General features: G+C 41.3%; 1 protein-coding gene across 1 annotated transcript in view; it reads left to right on the top strand.

Annotated features, from left to right (window-relative positions):
- The window catches only part of IDUA (alpha-L-iduronidase), a 700,883-nt gene that overhangs the window by 132,611 nt on the left and 552,612 nt on the right, over nt 1-15,660 (top strand). Inside the window, exon 4 of the mRNA XM_044061120.1 lies at nt 12,462-12,569. Within this exon, the coding sequence (XP_043917055.1) occupies nt 12,462-12,569 (108 nt within the window). The remainder of the gene's footprint in view (nt 1-12,461; nt 12,570-15,660) is intronic.

Below are 15,660 nucleotides of genomic sequence, written 5' to 3'. Positions count from 1 at the left end.
TTCACAGAACCCAAACATCCAGAGAGCCTTTCTCACAGAGGACGAGGTCTCTGATTTGACTCTCTACTTTCAGAAGCTTGTTTAACAGGAGTCAGTATCAGCAAGAGAGTTTCTCATAGTGTTGGGCTACATGTTGTTTTTAGAATTTGATGGTTCTACAAACCCATATACACACAAAGAAAATCTAGTAGTGTCAGCATACCCAATTTCTAGAGACCAGTGTTCCTTGAGATTTCATGATGGATAGCACATTTCCACCTCGGTCTTGGACTGCCCTTTAGTGCACCCCAGCCCATTATACCATCACTAAAGACTTCTTGGACCTAGCTTGGGGAGTGGCATGTGGGAAAACTCCAAGTCCAAGGGACATGGGACCAAAACATGAAATAAAAAAATAAATACATGGGAAAGAAATGATGGCTGTCATTCTGGCACTGAAGGCCTTCAGGCTAATATTTAAGTAAGGGGTCCTGCAGATTATGACATACAGTATAACTGTGATGTGTAACATAAACAAACAAGGAGGGGGTTACTCAAGCCCACAGAGCAGACTTTCTGCACCAGATTGGGAGATAGCCCAGGTGGTAGGTATGATTTTCACAATAGCATCTATCCCGTCACAGGAAAATGTTGGCAAACAAATTGAGCAGATCTCGAGCAGATCCTCATGAATGGATATTATCAGGGATGTTTTTATAGATCTGATGAAGGTGTTGTGTGTGCCAGAAATAGACCTGTTTTCCTCATTCCCAAAACATGCTGTTGAGAAAGTTCTGATGCAGAACCGCCTCACCACAAGTGTGGAAGATAGCTGTACTCTTCCTGAACTGGGCTGGTGTTTTTTTCTACATTTTCCATTCCATTCCCTTTATCCCAAGGTACTCTTAAAGATCAAGGAGGTAAGGCCAAATGTCATAGTAGTGGATCCCTTCTGGCCAAAGCAGAACTGGTTCCCTATCTCCTCCACAGCCTAGAAAGGTAAAACAGAAAGTGTTACCTCACTGTATGAAATTTCTCATCCAAAATAAATGGTCATTTTTGCATCCCATCCTGGACATTCTTAAGGCTGACATACTGGATGATTTCACATTAACCCCAGCTAGGTACATGTGCTCTGAGGATGTGCTACATATCATGAGAGAAGCTGGGAAACTGAACACAAGAAAATCCTTCCTAGCTAAACAGAAAAGATTCTCCCTCTGTTACCTGTCTAGAGACCAAGACCCTAACAAGGTATAAGTGGCAATGGTCTTGAACTACCTGTCAGACTATTACAAAATTGCCTGTCAACTCACTCTTGTATTCCAAAACTTTAGTAAACTGGTTTCTAAAGAGAATTATGCATCTTAGACTGCCAAAAGATGAGATTTCTCCAACACAGTATTTTGATTATATTTTAGAGAAACTCACCCTTGCACCTTTTGATCTAGCTGTATCTGTACCCTACCAGTTATTATCTTGGAAGATGCTGTTTTTGGTTTCTGTCACATTTGCTAGAAGAATCTCAAAGCTTTAAGCCTTAATGTGGAGTGCCCTTTTTAGTTTTCCATCAGGAAAGGATAACACTGTACCAAGGGCCTGTATGCCAAAGTTGGTTTCAGAGTTATCCCTTAATCAAACCATTAATTTTCCAATATTCTTTCCTAATCCTCAAAACAAGGAGAAAGGACCCTTCATCCCCTTGATGTGCATAGACAGCTGAGATGTTATTTATACAGGACATGAGAATTCAGAAATGTTGATCAGCTGTCTGTCTTCTTAGCAAAGGTGAAAGATGGGAAAGTCATCAACAGAATTCTTTCAAATGGCCTACTTATTGTGTTTAACTCTGTTATACTACTCGTGGCATATTTGATCCTGAGCATGTCCGAGTCCATTCTACTTAACCATGCAGCCACCATGTTTGTCTTTAGAGGGGTGAGCACAGGAGCTGGAGGCAGCCACTTAGTCCTGTGTGCATACATTCTACAGGCACTGCAGTGTGGAAGTTGCTTCAAGAGACAGTGCTTGTCTGCCTCTGCTGTCCTGTAAGATTTACTCCCCAAATCTATTTACTGCCAACCATCATCCAACTTTATGTTTTCAGAAGCCTGGCTCATTGGATTGGATTGGAGTCCTGACTGTGGCGAAAGTGACTGGGGTTCAAACAACAGCTCTGACACTGCAGGAGCCATCAGGAAGGGAGAGGAGTGTAGCGGTGTATCCTGCTCACCTCTCTGTGGGGGGGGGGGGGGATGACGACACACTAAACAAATAACTCAGAAGACAAAATAAAGTTTAACAAAGCCAGTTTTGAGGTATATTTGGCCTCCCAGACCAAGGACCATCACAAGGCATTTTTTAGCTATGTCCACAACTTCAAAGGCAGCACACTATTGTATGCAGAGCTTATTGTTAATGGAGCCATCTATACTGAGACACAAGATATAGTAAACCTACTGGCAGACAAATTCAGCTCTAACTTTACCCCTCTCTCCCACCAGCCTCTCCTCAGGAAATACCATCAAATATAACCCCCTACTATAACTAGGGAACTGGCCCACAATGCTCTCTCTAAGGCCAAGAACAGTGCATCAATGTGCCCCAACAATATCTCAGGCTGCCTTGTAAATAGAATGAAACATGACCTATTAGGCCGTCTGTAATCACTATTTAACTGTAGCCTCCAAACAAGCTTTGTGCCTCAAAAATGGAGAACAGCAACTATCATCCCCTTGGACAAGGGCAGGCTATCTACAGACTCTGGAAATTACAGACCCATAAGTCTCACTAGTCCTACTTGCAAAGCCATGGAAAGAATTATGATGGAAAAAAAGCAGTAATGACACAGGAAACCTCCAGACACTGAACCCAACCCAGTTTGGTTTCATCAAGGGCAGGTCTTACCTACTCAGCCTGGTGGACTTCTTTCAAAAGGTGACCAAAGCAATGAATGAGAGCAGATTGGTTCACACTGACGTCCTTGACCTGGCTAAGGCATTTGACACAGTACCCCACTCGGGCATTGTTAACAAACTCAAGAGGTTAGGTATATACCCATAGTGGATAGCCAGCTGGCTGACAGACAGGACCCAGGAAGTTAGAGTTGGTGAGTTGACCTGTACCAAGAGGGCAGTCACCAGCAGAGTCCCTCAGAGATCACTGCTGCAACAGCTCCTTTTTTGGCATATACTTCTCTGAAGTCAAGGCTAACTTCAGGGGCCTACTGGGAGGAACAACATGTTTTTAAGAGTAGGTATGTAGAATATATAAAATACGTTACAAGATTTTTGATGACTTGTTCCTGGTTTGGTCAGGATCTGTAGAATTAATGGAGGAGTTCCTATATTACAATAATAATACTACTACTGGCTTCCTCAAATTCAAGCACACTTTTCATACACAGAAGATATGTTATTTATATGTTGAAATTTCATTAGACACTGCAAACCAGATATTAAAATCTCTGATATATAGAAAACCTACTTTCTCCAATTCTTTTGTGGAATATAGTAGTTGCCATCCATCATACCAAAAAAGATCAGTAGTTAAAGGACAGCTGGTAAGAGCGGCAAGGATGGTAACAGATGATGATGATTTTAACAATAAAATTCATTTTATTATGGACATGTTTAGGAAGAGGGGATACCCTAAAACTTTGTTAGAAAGTATTAGTAAAGAGGTTAAATTGAAAAGAAAGAATGGGATTTTTAAACCAATTTTATGTCATCAGGCTACCTCTATAGAAAATGAGTATGTAAATGGGGCTGTAAACAATGGTAACCAGACAAAAACTGAAAAGATGAGTCTTTCCTTTATAACTGTATTTGGCAAAGATAGTCAGGCCATAGTAAAGATTTTGAATAAAAATTGGGGCTTTTTTACCCTCGACCAAGGTGTTTCCACTAAATTAGGTGTTAACCCGGCTATTGTCTTTAAAACGGATATGTCCCTTAAAAATTTATTGGAAAGTAGTATGTCCATAAATACAATAGTTGACCATGACAACTGGCCTTATGGAAATTTTAAGTGTGGAATGTGTAGACAATGCCCTTACATTATTACGACGGGACTGAAGTTTAGGTTGGCTGACTTTCAGTTTATTATGCATGGACCTTACACGTCAGTCAAAAAATGTTGTGTATTTACAGTGTCCTGCATTCTATGTGGGAAAAACCTGTAGATGGTTAAGGGAAAGAATGTACGAATATTTGTTGGATCTAAAAAATGGTAAACAAACTAATGCCTTATGTAAACATGTTACTGAACACAAAGAACACGTAATTGTTTTTTTGTGATACAACAGATTGTCCCTGATATTCAAGGCAAACTTTTACCTGAACATCTTGAATTTTCTGAGTTAAAATGGCAGCTAAGACTGAATGCTTTTATGTATCCTGGTCTTAATGAATACACCAGTATTAATTGTTTATTGAAATTGAGACATGCTGAGGGTTAAAGAATTTTAAATCTGATTGTTTTAAATTGAAATTGATTGGTCTATTAGTTAATTGAATATGGTATTTTAAATAGTAAATGAGGATTGTTTTTGTTCTGATGAAGTCCCATGTAATTTCACAGGGACGAAAGCGCTTAACCTGATTTTTCCCAATAAAGAGAGTTATTCGAATTGGTGGCCTGTGGGGCTGATTCTTCTAAGTTTATATTGAGTTCATCCCTGAAGATCGGAAGCATCAGCTCTTCTTAAAATACAAAGTTTGCACTCAAATGAGTCACTCCAGCCTGCTGATCATTCTACCGTTTGCCTTGCTTATGTTCATTATCAGCTGTATCCTAACAGGGTCATTCCAGAACCCTGTTCAGGTTAAAGAGCATAATCAGGAAATTAATACATTTTTCTTCATTTTTCCTAACCATCAGCTGCTTTTGTGGGGCCCCAACACAGTTGAGGATGATTAAGGGGCCCCCTTGCAGCCACAGGTATTGCAGGTGTCTAAAGCTGGCTATGTTGTTGGGTTTAGTGGAGAGAATGCCCATCAAGCAGGGTTTAACTAAGTCAGAGGCACTATGGCAGTGGTAAAATATTTAATGGGATTGTGAAGCCTGTTACATGATAAAATGATGTTAAAATAACCAGAGATTTCTTTGAATTTTAAAGGAGATATAAATAATTTAGAGTTTTTATCCACCCCCAATTTATTAAGTATACACAATTGCTGTACTAGCTTTTGTTAGTTTGACAGACATGCTAGAAGATATCAAGACAAATAACTTGCGGTGGTTGCCCCCCCCCCCCCAGAACAAGGGGTCCCCTGTGACCACGGGGTTCGCTGGTGCCTATAGCCAGCTATGGTATCCAGTGACCTATAACTGCTCCAGGTTAGCATTGTGTAGCTCTGAAATACTTGGGAGTGCTTCTTCAAGTATTGAGTGTTACTATTAGAGCTTTGTAGTCCCTGCAAGACAGCTGTTAGACCTGATTTTGCCCACATCTTTTATGCTTGTATTGTGTTGTTTTTAATGGCAACTAATTATTTTCTGAATTAGTGTTTGCCTGTTATTAAATGTTCCTGAAGAACTCTACATTCTGTCTTTATAAAGTTACGTGCAATGTTTTTAAGATGCTTTGAGTGTAACCTCTGCACAACTGAAGAGCCATGCATATGTCATGATGTATAGGTACATAGGTTCATAGGTTAGTACTAGGCTATCGGCCCAAGGGTCTATACAAGCCTAGCCATAGCAATTCTCTGGCTATTTCTTCCCACACTATTTACTTCCCTGGACCCCTGTCTAGCAGGGTGACTGACATGATCCTTGGGGTGAATTTCCTTTCTCCCATCCAGTCATCAAGGTTCCTTTTGAAGAGGGTCAAAGAGGTGCTCTGCTTGACATGCATGGGCAGTCCATTCCAGAGTCTGGGGAGTCTCTGGGTCAGGAACCTATCCCTCCAGCAATTTTTGTTTATTGTGATGACAAGGTTTAGATCCCTGGAGCATGTGGCTCTGAGGGATTGGGATTTCTTTAAGTGTAGCATGTACAACAACTCTGGGTTTGACATGGCCTTGTATGTTAAGCAGAGATTGCCTTGGAGTAGACGATATGCGACAGAGTATAGCTGGTGTTTTTTAATTATAATTACAATATAATTTTATACAGTGATATGCTAGAATTTAAAAGCCATAGGATATTTACCTTGTGATATTTACTTTTAAGCAACTTGTGTTTTGTAAGAATGAAAAGATATAATAGTCAGAAAACAGTTTCTTGGATTTGGGGGGCAAAATACATTCCGGAGGTTGGTGTAAATGTTTATGTACAGCTCCAAAAATCCTGGCTACTACCCTGTAAAGTAGTTATTCTGTTTCCGTTCTGCATGCTGTAATGTATTAGAAAATGGTTGTCCATGATTTTCCATTCTTTAATTTGATAAAGCCATTTCACTTTTTTCTTTCTTTACTTATTATTCAAGACTTTCTTCACAATTGATAGTGTGGTTCTGGTGAATTTGTATCCACCTGCAGATGTTTTTTTTTCTGGAGTATCAGAACTACGTTTTCCAAATTTGCTAGTTCCTCAGTTTTCCAAATGAAATTATTATTCAGTACAGCTGATCTTTTTTCCTATGATGTTCTTCGGGTTTCACTTTTGCAGTCATTACATTTGGGTTATCTGCTTGCAGGTTGCTCTCAGTCGGCCTAATTAACAAAGTCTTGGGTACTGCGTTGGTTGCTGTCCTTTCTTCCCTAACGTCAGGTTGTCAGGGGTATAAAACATGCAGCCAACGCCATTACATCAGTCTTTCTTGCCGTGCGGTGCCCGAAGCAGAAGCAGTTCTTAAGTGCCGGTCAGCCAACTCCTGAAATTTTTGTTTTTGAGTTTCAGAACCGAAGTCTTCAACTAAAGCTAAGTACCCCGTTGGGGAAACTTTCTTGCTCCTTACCAATGTCAGTAAAAGTTAATAATTGCATTACTTGTGGAAAGCAAATACCTCATAAAGATTTTCATTCGTACTGTATTCCTTGCCTAGGCCCTGACCACGACGTATCTTGCTGTCAGTTTTGTGCTTTATTTAATCAGCGCACTATCCGTCGTCAGTATATTTTTGCCTCTAAATATTTTGGTTCTCGGTTTAATTATCCAGAAATGTCATCGATTAGCCATCTGACTACTTGGATTCCGAAAAAATGCAAAGATAAAGACAGAGACAGGCCACTGAGGTCCAAAACTGCCGACGACTTTTCTCCTAAGCCAGTCACCAGTTCGCCGGTACTCATTGAGGCACTTTCGCAACCCCTGATACCTGCTACTTCTGATTCACTAGCCTCTACTGAGACCCATTCAGAGTCCGGTGTGCCACGAGATGCTTCAACTATGGAATCCCCGGATGTTTCTATCTTGGATGGGTCCAGAGCTGCTGTGCAGGCACCGGCTTCTGAGGGTGTATTCAGGCCTACGGACTTGAATATTAAATTGACGCCTCCTTTATTACTTAGGCCTAAATCCATGTCTAAAAAAATGGCCCCCAGGCCACATGCTCAGGCCTCTATGCCTAAGAAACAAATTATAAGAATGGCTGAAGATCTAATAACTGTAATCAGGAGTAGCCAACCCCCCCCCCCCCCCCCCACACACACACACACACTTCTAAGAGGCCTAGGACTGAGGTTGATTATGAATCTTCTGATCAGGATTATGTTTTTTCTGACTTTTCTGATGATCTGGATTTGTCCTTACCTACTTATTAGGATTCTGATGCAGAGGACTCTATTCCCTCTGCATCCCCTCCTGAGGATTTTTCTTTTGGGGAAACCTTACCTACTCTAAGGGAGCATTTCCACTGGGAAAGCCATGATTTTTCTGATTCAAAGAAAAGGCTTAGGGATTTCCTTCTCCTACATCAGCATAGGCCTTTAGCTATTCCTCCTGTACTAGACATTGTTGATGATGCTTTCTCGGAATCTAGTTTGGCCCCTGATTCCCTGCCTCCTGCTCCCAGAAAACCTGAGAGATACTACAGGGTCCCTGAGTCCCACAAGTTCCTTTTCAAAAATCCTACTGCAGATCCAGAGACTATTTCATAGGGGCCCAAGGGCATTAAGGCTTCTACTGCTAAAAATCCTACCCCCTCTGATAGAGACTCCAGGGTGCTGGAAAGATGGGGTAAGAAGGTTTACACTTCTGCAACCTTGGCCATTAGGGATTTAAACTGCCAGTTTCATATGTTAAAATATCAGCAACATTTTATTGGACTGCTTAAACAGAAAATGTTGTTGATTCCTGACTGTGTGGAAAGTAAAGAATTACAGGATTTAATGCATTCTGCTGAACAAGTTGTAAAACATACTTTGCAATGTGGTTTTGATTCATTAGAGGCCTCTTGCAGGGCTGCTGTTACTGGGTCTGTGTCAGAAGTCATGCTTGGCTTAAGGAGCAATCTTTGCCCGATTATGTTAAAGCTAAATTGTTGGATGTTCCTTTAAATCAGGACTGCCTGTTTGGCAACAAGGCTGAGGAAGTTCTTAAAAAGATGGAAGATAAAGCTACATCTATGCAAACTGTTAAAGATTGTTTACAAATTCAGCCTCCTAGATTTAGTAGGCACTGGCCCTCTAAGAATTGGTCCTTTCCAGCCCCTTCCAGGTCTTCTCAAGCCAAACCCAGACACAGCAAAAAACCTAGGTTTCAGTCCCAGGGGCTCACAAAACTAAGTAGTGGGGGGCCTCCACTTCCAAGTCTGGAAATAATAAGACTCCCCCCTGTGGTAAACTGTCTCAATGACTTACTTTTAAAATTTCCAAGCACTTATCAACTGACTGCCCCTTTGGGGGGAAAGATTGCTCTTCATGCAAAGAATTGGGAACTCATTACCCAGGACAAATGGGTTTTAAATATAGTGTCCCAGGGATACAGATTTAACTTCCACACATTGCCAACACCAAGTGGGTGGCCGGACCTACCCTCAAATCAGTGGTCAGAGGCCCCAAAACAAGTACTTTCTCTCTTAAGCATGGGGGCTATTCAACTGGTACCAGAAGAGGAAAAGGGACAAGGTTTCTACTCAAGACTTTTCCTGGTACCCAGAAAAGACAATTTATGCCGTCCTATCCTGGACCTGTGTACTCTAAACACCTTTTTGGAGATTCCAAAATTCAAGATGCTGACTCTTCACCAATTACTTCCTATGCTAAGTAGAAAATGCCTGGTTGGCAACACTAGATGTAAAGGAAGCATACCTGCACATCTCAATCAGGGAATCTTGCAGAAGATACCAACGCTTCAAAGCAGGCTATATGCACTATCAGTTCTCTGCACTGCCCTTTGGCTTATCTACTGCGCCCAGGGTATTCACAAAGTGCCTAGCTCCAGTTATTGCATTTTGCAGGCAAAGAAATATTCAAATATACCCATACCTGAACGATTGTCTAATTCAGGCAGAAAACCAGGACATATTTTTGAATCATCTGGCCTTTGTAAAAAGGGTTCTAACTTGTCTGGGGTACACCATAAATGAAAAGAAATCACACCTGGTACCCTGTCAACAGATTATATTCCTGGGAGCAAGCTTGAATACAACTTCCCAGATGGCTTACCTCACGCCAGAAAAGCAAATTCATTTGACACCCTACTTCAAACAAGTGGCCACAAAAACCTTGCTATCTGCAAGACAAATACTGAAAGCCTTGGGGTTCATGGCCTCCTGCATTCTTCTAATTCCATATGCAAGACTGCATATGAGGAAACTACAGTGGTATCTAAAAAGCCTATGGTGTCAACATTCTCAAGACCTAGAAACAGTGATTCCTATCATACCTTGCCTACGCCTAGAGTTCCTTTGGTGGGCAGAGGCCTGCCACCAAAACAAGGGGCTACCTTTAACACCACCCCCTACCACCCAAACCCTAACAACAGATGCATCAGACTATGCATGGGGGACTCACCTGGCAGGGAAGTGCATTCAAGACAAATGGAACCCAAGTCAAATGCACCTGCATATCAATCAAAAAGAAATGTTAGCTGTACAGAATGCTTTGACAGCCTTCAAGGACCACATTCTTCCAGGACAACTAATAGTAAAGATGGACAACACCACTGTTATGTGGTACATAAACAAGCAGGGGGTTACACATTCTTACCCCCTCTGCAGCCTAGCCATGGCATTGTGGAATACAGCCTTGAGCTACCAAGTGCACCTACAAGCTCAATTCCTGCCAGGAAAATGAAATACACTGGCAGACAGACTAAGCAGAAACCTCATGGACCCACATGAGTGGAAACTGGAACCAAGGATTTTCAACATGTCGACAAGCAAATGGGTGAGCCCAGATATAGACCTGTTTGCCTCTCCCCAGAACTACCAATTGGATAAATTTTGCACAAGGACTCCCCACAAACAAGCCTGGAAAGTGGATGCTCTGTCCTTCAGCTGGAAAAACCTATCAGTCTATGCCTTCCCTCCTCTGCCTCTGCTCTCCAAAATACTACTAAAAATCAAACAGGACAAACCAAGGATAATTTTGATTGCTCCAGACTGGTCGCACCAACACCGGTACCCCCTCCTGCGCAGTGTGTCATGGTTATCTCCATGGCACCTGCCTCAGACTCTTTCCCTGCTGTGTCAGCAGGAGAATCAGATTCTGCACCCTCAGCTTCCAACACTGAACCTTGCAGTCTGGCTGATTACTTAATCTCTCCTTTACCATCCCTCAGCAAACCGGTGATGGATATCATCTTAGAGGCAAGGAGGCCTAATACTAGAAAATCTTATGCTGAAAAATGGAAAAGATTCAGTGCCTGGAACCAGTCTCAAGGGATGAGCACAGCAGCGCCCAATTTACCTCCGATTTTACAATACTTAACTGAGATGCTTCACAAGGTCCTGTCTTTTTCCTCCATTAAAATCCACGCCTCAGCCATTTCAGCTCATTATAACACAGAACTTTCCCTCTTCTCTCATCTGCTGCTCAAGCAGTTCCTCAGAGGATCCAAAAATTTGAGACCACCCAGGAGAGCTCCAACCCCAGCCTGGGACCTTAACTTTGTCTTGGAGAAACTCACTCTACCTCCTTTTGAGCCAGCTGCTACTGCAAACGTAAAATTTATTTCTTGGAAAACAGCTTTCCTTTTAGCAATTACTTCAGCTAGAAGGGTATCTGAATTACAGGCCCTTATGGCAGTGGAGCCTTTCATCATCTTTCATGCGGACAGGGTGTCCCTCAGAACCAATCCATCCTTCATGCCCAGGGTGGTATCCAGTGTGGCTCTTAATCAGTCCATTCATTTGCCAACCTTCTTTCCCAATCCACAGAATAAAGGGGAATGGATACTGCATTCCTTAGATGTGCACAGACAACTTAGATTCTACTTGGACAGGACCAAACCTCAAAGGAAATCTGAACAACTGCTGGTAGCATTTGCTGCAGGAGCAGAGGGGAAGGCTATTTCAAAGCAAACCATTTCTAAATGGATAAGCCATTGTATTCATTTCTACTATAAGCACCATGGAAAACTTATCCCCCAGGGGATCAGACCTCACTCCACCAGGGCTGCATCTACCTCTACAGCCTTTCTTAGAGGTGTCCCTACCAGGGACATCCTAGAAGCTGCTACCTGGAGTTCTGTACATACTTTCACCAAGCATTATCATTTGCCAATTTTCTCTAAATCCAGAGCTGGCTTTTCCACTGCAGTCTTGCAGGGCCTTATAGCTGGCCCTAATGCTGTCTAAACTCCTCCTCCCAACCATAGCTTTGCGAATCTACCCAAATGTAATGACTGCAACAGTGAAACACGAAGAACATAGTACAGTTGTGTACACTTACCATAAATGTAGATGTTCGAGTGTGTTCACTGTTGCAGTCCTGGTTACCTTCTCTCCAGCCCCCTAACTTCTTTTGGCTATACCTCTACTTTCCTTTACTATGCTTAAAAGCCATTTTGGTGTATTTGCTTTTTTGTTGGAGGTATATCTTTGTGCTTTTATGTTTAATTGCTTCCCATTAGGGGGGCACCTGACATCTGGGGCAAGAAAAACTGATGTAATGGCATCGACTGCATGTTTTATACCCCTGACGACCTGACGTCATGGAAGAAGGGACAACAACCGACGCAGGGCCCAAGACTTTTTTAATCAGGCCGACTGAGGGCGACCTGCAAGCAGATAACCCAAATGTAATGACTGCAGCAGTGAATACACTTGAACATCTACATTTATGGTAAGTGTACACAACTGTAATTTCTTTTTCTCTAGTTTTGTATAGAAATTGATGGAAAATGTTTAACATTTTCCCCTGAGTGTGCCCTTTTTTAATGGTTCACTGTTTCCCCACTCTCAGGGGTTGTGATTTTACTTTTTATGTACTTGTCACTATAACCATAATTCAAAGTGCAAGCACTGTTTGGGTTGCTTGTATCATTGTGCTGTTTCGCCTTGTTCAGTCTTTCAGAATAAAGTGTGATAAATAATTTAGCTTGAACAAGTGCATTCCAGTAATGATAAATCTCTTAAACTGTTTTTACAGGATTTGAGCTCATGGGGAATCCATCAGGTTATTTTACTAACTTTGAAGATAAAAGGCAAGTAATGGAATGGAAGAACCTTGTCAGTCTTATAGCTAAAAGATATATTGGTAAGTCAAATGGAAGTTAATTTAACTGTCTGGTTTAGACTTTATCACAAAACTGAAATATTTCCTAAGACTAGCATCTTCATCAGTATGAGACCCCTTGGAATCCATAGTTAACTCTTTTACACAACTTTTGCAAACTTTACACATCCTGTTTTCAATACTTCACCTATGGCCATACTTCTCATCTGTCCAGATGTTCGACTCATATTTTTGGTCTGTTTCTCCAAAAATTGTGGTTTTCTGTCAAATCATTGGAAAATCATTGAGGACTGAAATCAGATAATAATGACAGAAATTTGAGTTTTAGACTTCATATCCTTTATAAAATCCATGATAATGTGAAACCTGTTTTTTTGTCAACTTTCTAAGTTTGTAAGAGCAATATTTAAAATCTGTCCATATTTTTTGGCCTTTGACCCCCCCCCCCCCCATTTTTATGGCTTTGTCCAGATTTTTTGCTCTAAAAGGTTAAGAGGTATGCCTGTGGCCATGACATTTGCCAATTGGATTCTATCGAATCTGCCATGAAGAAGTGGGTCATCTGTTCTACACGCCAACCTTGGCTTTATGACTGCACATAGTACTTTGTCCTTCCTACATGCAAATGCTGCTTATTTATAGGTAACCTTTGTACATTTTTATATGAAAGGCTGCAAGCAAGCCATTGTTCAACCTTGAAAGAAGAAGAAGGAAAGCTATTTATATTTAGTGACAGCTGATTGCAGTTTGTCTCCCTACTGCCCAGATTTCCTCAAAAAATCTTTTCTAACCAATTTGTGTCCTACATGTGGGACTGACACTGCTTGTCTTCATTATAATTTTAATTTGTGTAGTGTTAATGCAGTCTTGATTTTTAGACACATGAAAAGCTTTTTTTTTTCACCTTTAAATCATCCATTTTTTCTTCATGGAATTTAAACCATTGGCCTTCACTCATTGGTCTTTTCTTGATTGCAGAGCTGGTTGCCAAGTTGAACAGTTAAGATGTGATAATCCAATTATGACCCTTGAACTCCTTTTAAGGCTCATTCCAAGGCTACTTACTCTTGTTTTCATTAATGACTGGATCGTCATTGTTCTTGTGTCTGCATTATTCATTACTCAAGCATACCGTTCTTTATCCTGCTTCCCTACTTGCTGAGTTCCATTTATCTTTATGACAGTTTGTTGACCTGAACGTTTTGACTGGGAGTGCACAACACAACTGTATATAGTTAAAAGAAATAAAGTTACTAACCTATTCCTATGAAAGTAAAAACTGTTATAGTTAGAAAGCCACTTTTAGGCATTGAGATGAGTACGTATTCCGTAAGGGGTGAGAATTTGAGATGATTGGTGAGGCATAATAAAGGAAAAGTGGAGAACAAAAGAATAAATGGGGAAAATGACCTTGTAGTGCAGAGGTAAAAAGTCCTTACCCCAGATGACCCATGTTTGACTACCAGCACAGGTGCTCGAGGAGCTGCACGGAGGCCTATAGGAGTGAACAGTTCACATGGGCTCATCCACCTTGGAGGGAGACAGGCAGCCTAAGCTCACTACCATAGCAGTGTTAAGAACCCAGCAAGTTTTGTGCTGCAAGCAGTATACCCCTTGGGTTAGGGAGTTGCAGATGCACAGAAGCTCACATGCACCTCATTAAGAAAGTAATTGCAGACCTTTCAAGGTTGGGAGGGTGGCCTAATGGTTAAGGTGTTTGCCTTACAAACACAAGGTACAAGGTTTGAATCTCACAGGGGATAATTGGCTAGGTTTAAAATGGCTCGCAAGGGCAGTTAGCCTAGTACTAATCTATGAATCTATGAATCTATGGTGTGGGTTGATATGAGATGGGGCATACTCCCTGGCAGCAGTATAACACTGCACTAGTGTCCCTTATCTCCTCACTGTATTTGGACATGGCTCGGGTTGAGTCCAAGGGAGGCAGGCTCACTGAATGAGGAGAGCAACTGGTGGCAGCTGTGACTGTCAGCTGCAGGGAGAGAGAAAATGAATAAATGGAAGTTACGTTTATGCCACAGTCATACCTACATATTGACTTAGCTCACAGTCTAGGTTGAGGTTGACACATACAACATAAGTCATGCTGTATGTTGGGAACAGTAGTACATAAATTACTAGTCTCCCACATTGCCTGGGTGGGTATGTCTGTGTGTGACCTTCAATACTAGAATACTGTCCAGGATTATTTTCACTGCATTGCACCTACTGAGTGCTAAGACAGACTCCAGCTACCCTGTAAACCTGAACTTGGTAAAGCAGGTATTGGAAAAATATATGAACAGAGCATGGTATTACATAAGTGACTGTTGGTGATTTTTTGTGACCTAAGATATTTAGGGATTATAGAATGTACTACTCCTTTTAAGTGCTAGTTTCAAAGACATTTTGTTATAGTAGTATAAAACACAATCTATCTGACTAGCTAAGAAGTAGCACTTTAATGTGTGGAAGGAAATCAAAGCTAAAAAAGGGACAGTATTGAAGCACAGAGCTAAGGTATATAAGGTAATACAGCAGTAAACTTGACTGTTCTATTTTGTTTTATTTATCCTTTGTCAACGGAGTTAGTCCCACTAGTCTTGTGGCCTCTATTTCATGGGAGTCCTCTACTAGGAGAAATTTGCCCAAGACACCAGGGAACTTCCCCTACTCTATATGATAGGTATCAAGGTATCATTTGTATCTACGGGAGCTACCACCAACTCAAGCAGATGGTTCCTCGGTCTAACATCTCACCTGAAGGTTGATACACTCAGGAGTGCAGCAGCCCCGCCCCATGCTGCAAGTTACCTGGTATGGGAATACACCCCACAACCTTCTACACCAAAGGTGAATGTGCTACCTGCTGCACCACTGATAATGTAAATGTACTTTTACGGATCTCCTGTGGGATTGGTAACTGAGGTATGTAAAGTTTAGATGAAGGTTGTATACAGAAAACAAATATGCAAGAAGGTATAAGCTGTAGCAAGTTAGGTGAAAGTATTTAGAAAATGCTTTGTAAAGTTTTCTCACTTGAGTGACAGGTTTTGTATGTATATCAAACTTTTGTTAGCTAAAATACTCAAAACTTCAGTGGATATGCCTA

This window comes from Protopterus annectens, chromosome 2.part0 (assembly GCF_019279795.1).
Source record: "Protopterus annectens isolate FY-2018-M chromosome 2.part0, PAN1.0, whole genome shotgun sequence".
NCBI classification, from domain to species: domain Eukaryota; kingdom Metazoa; phylum Chordata; order Ceratodontiformes; family Protopteridae; genus Protopterus; species Protopterus annectens.
The sequence above is the reverse complement of the archived record's forward strand: the minus strand, read 5'-3'. Positions and strand labels throughout refer to the sequence as shown.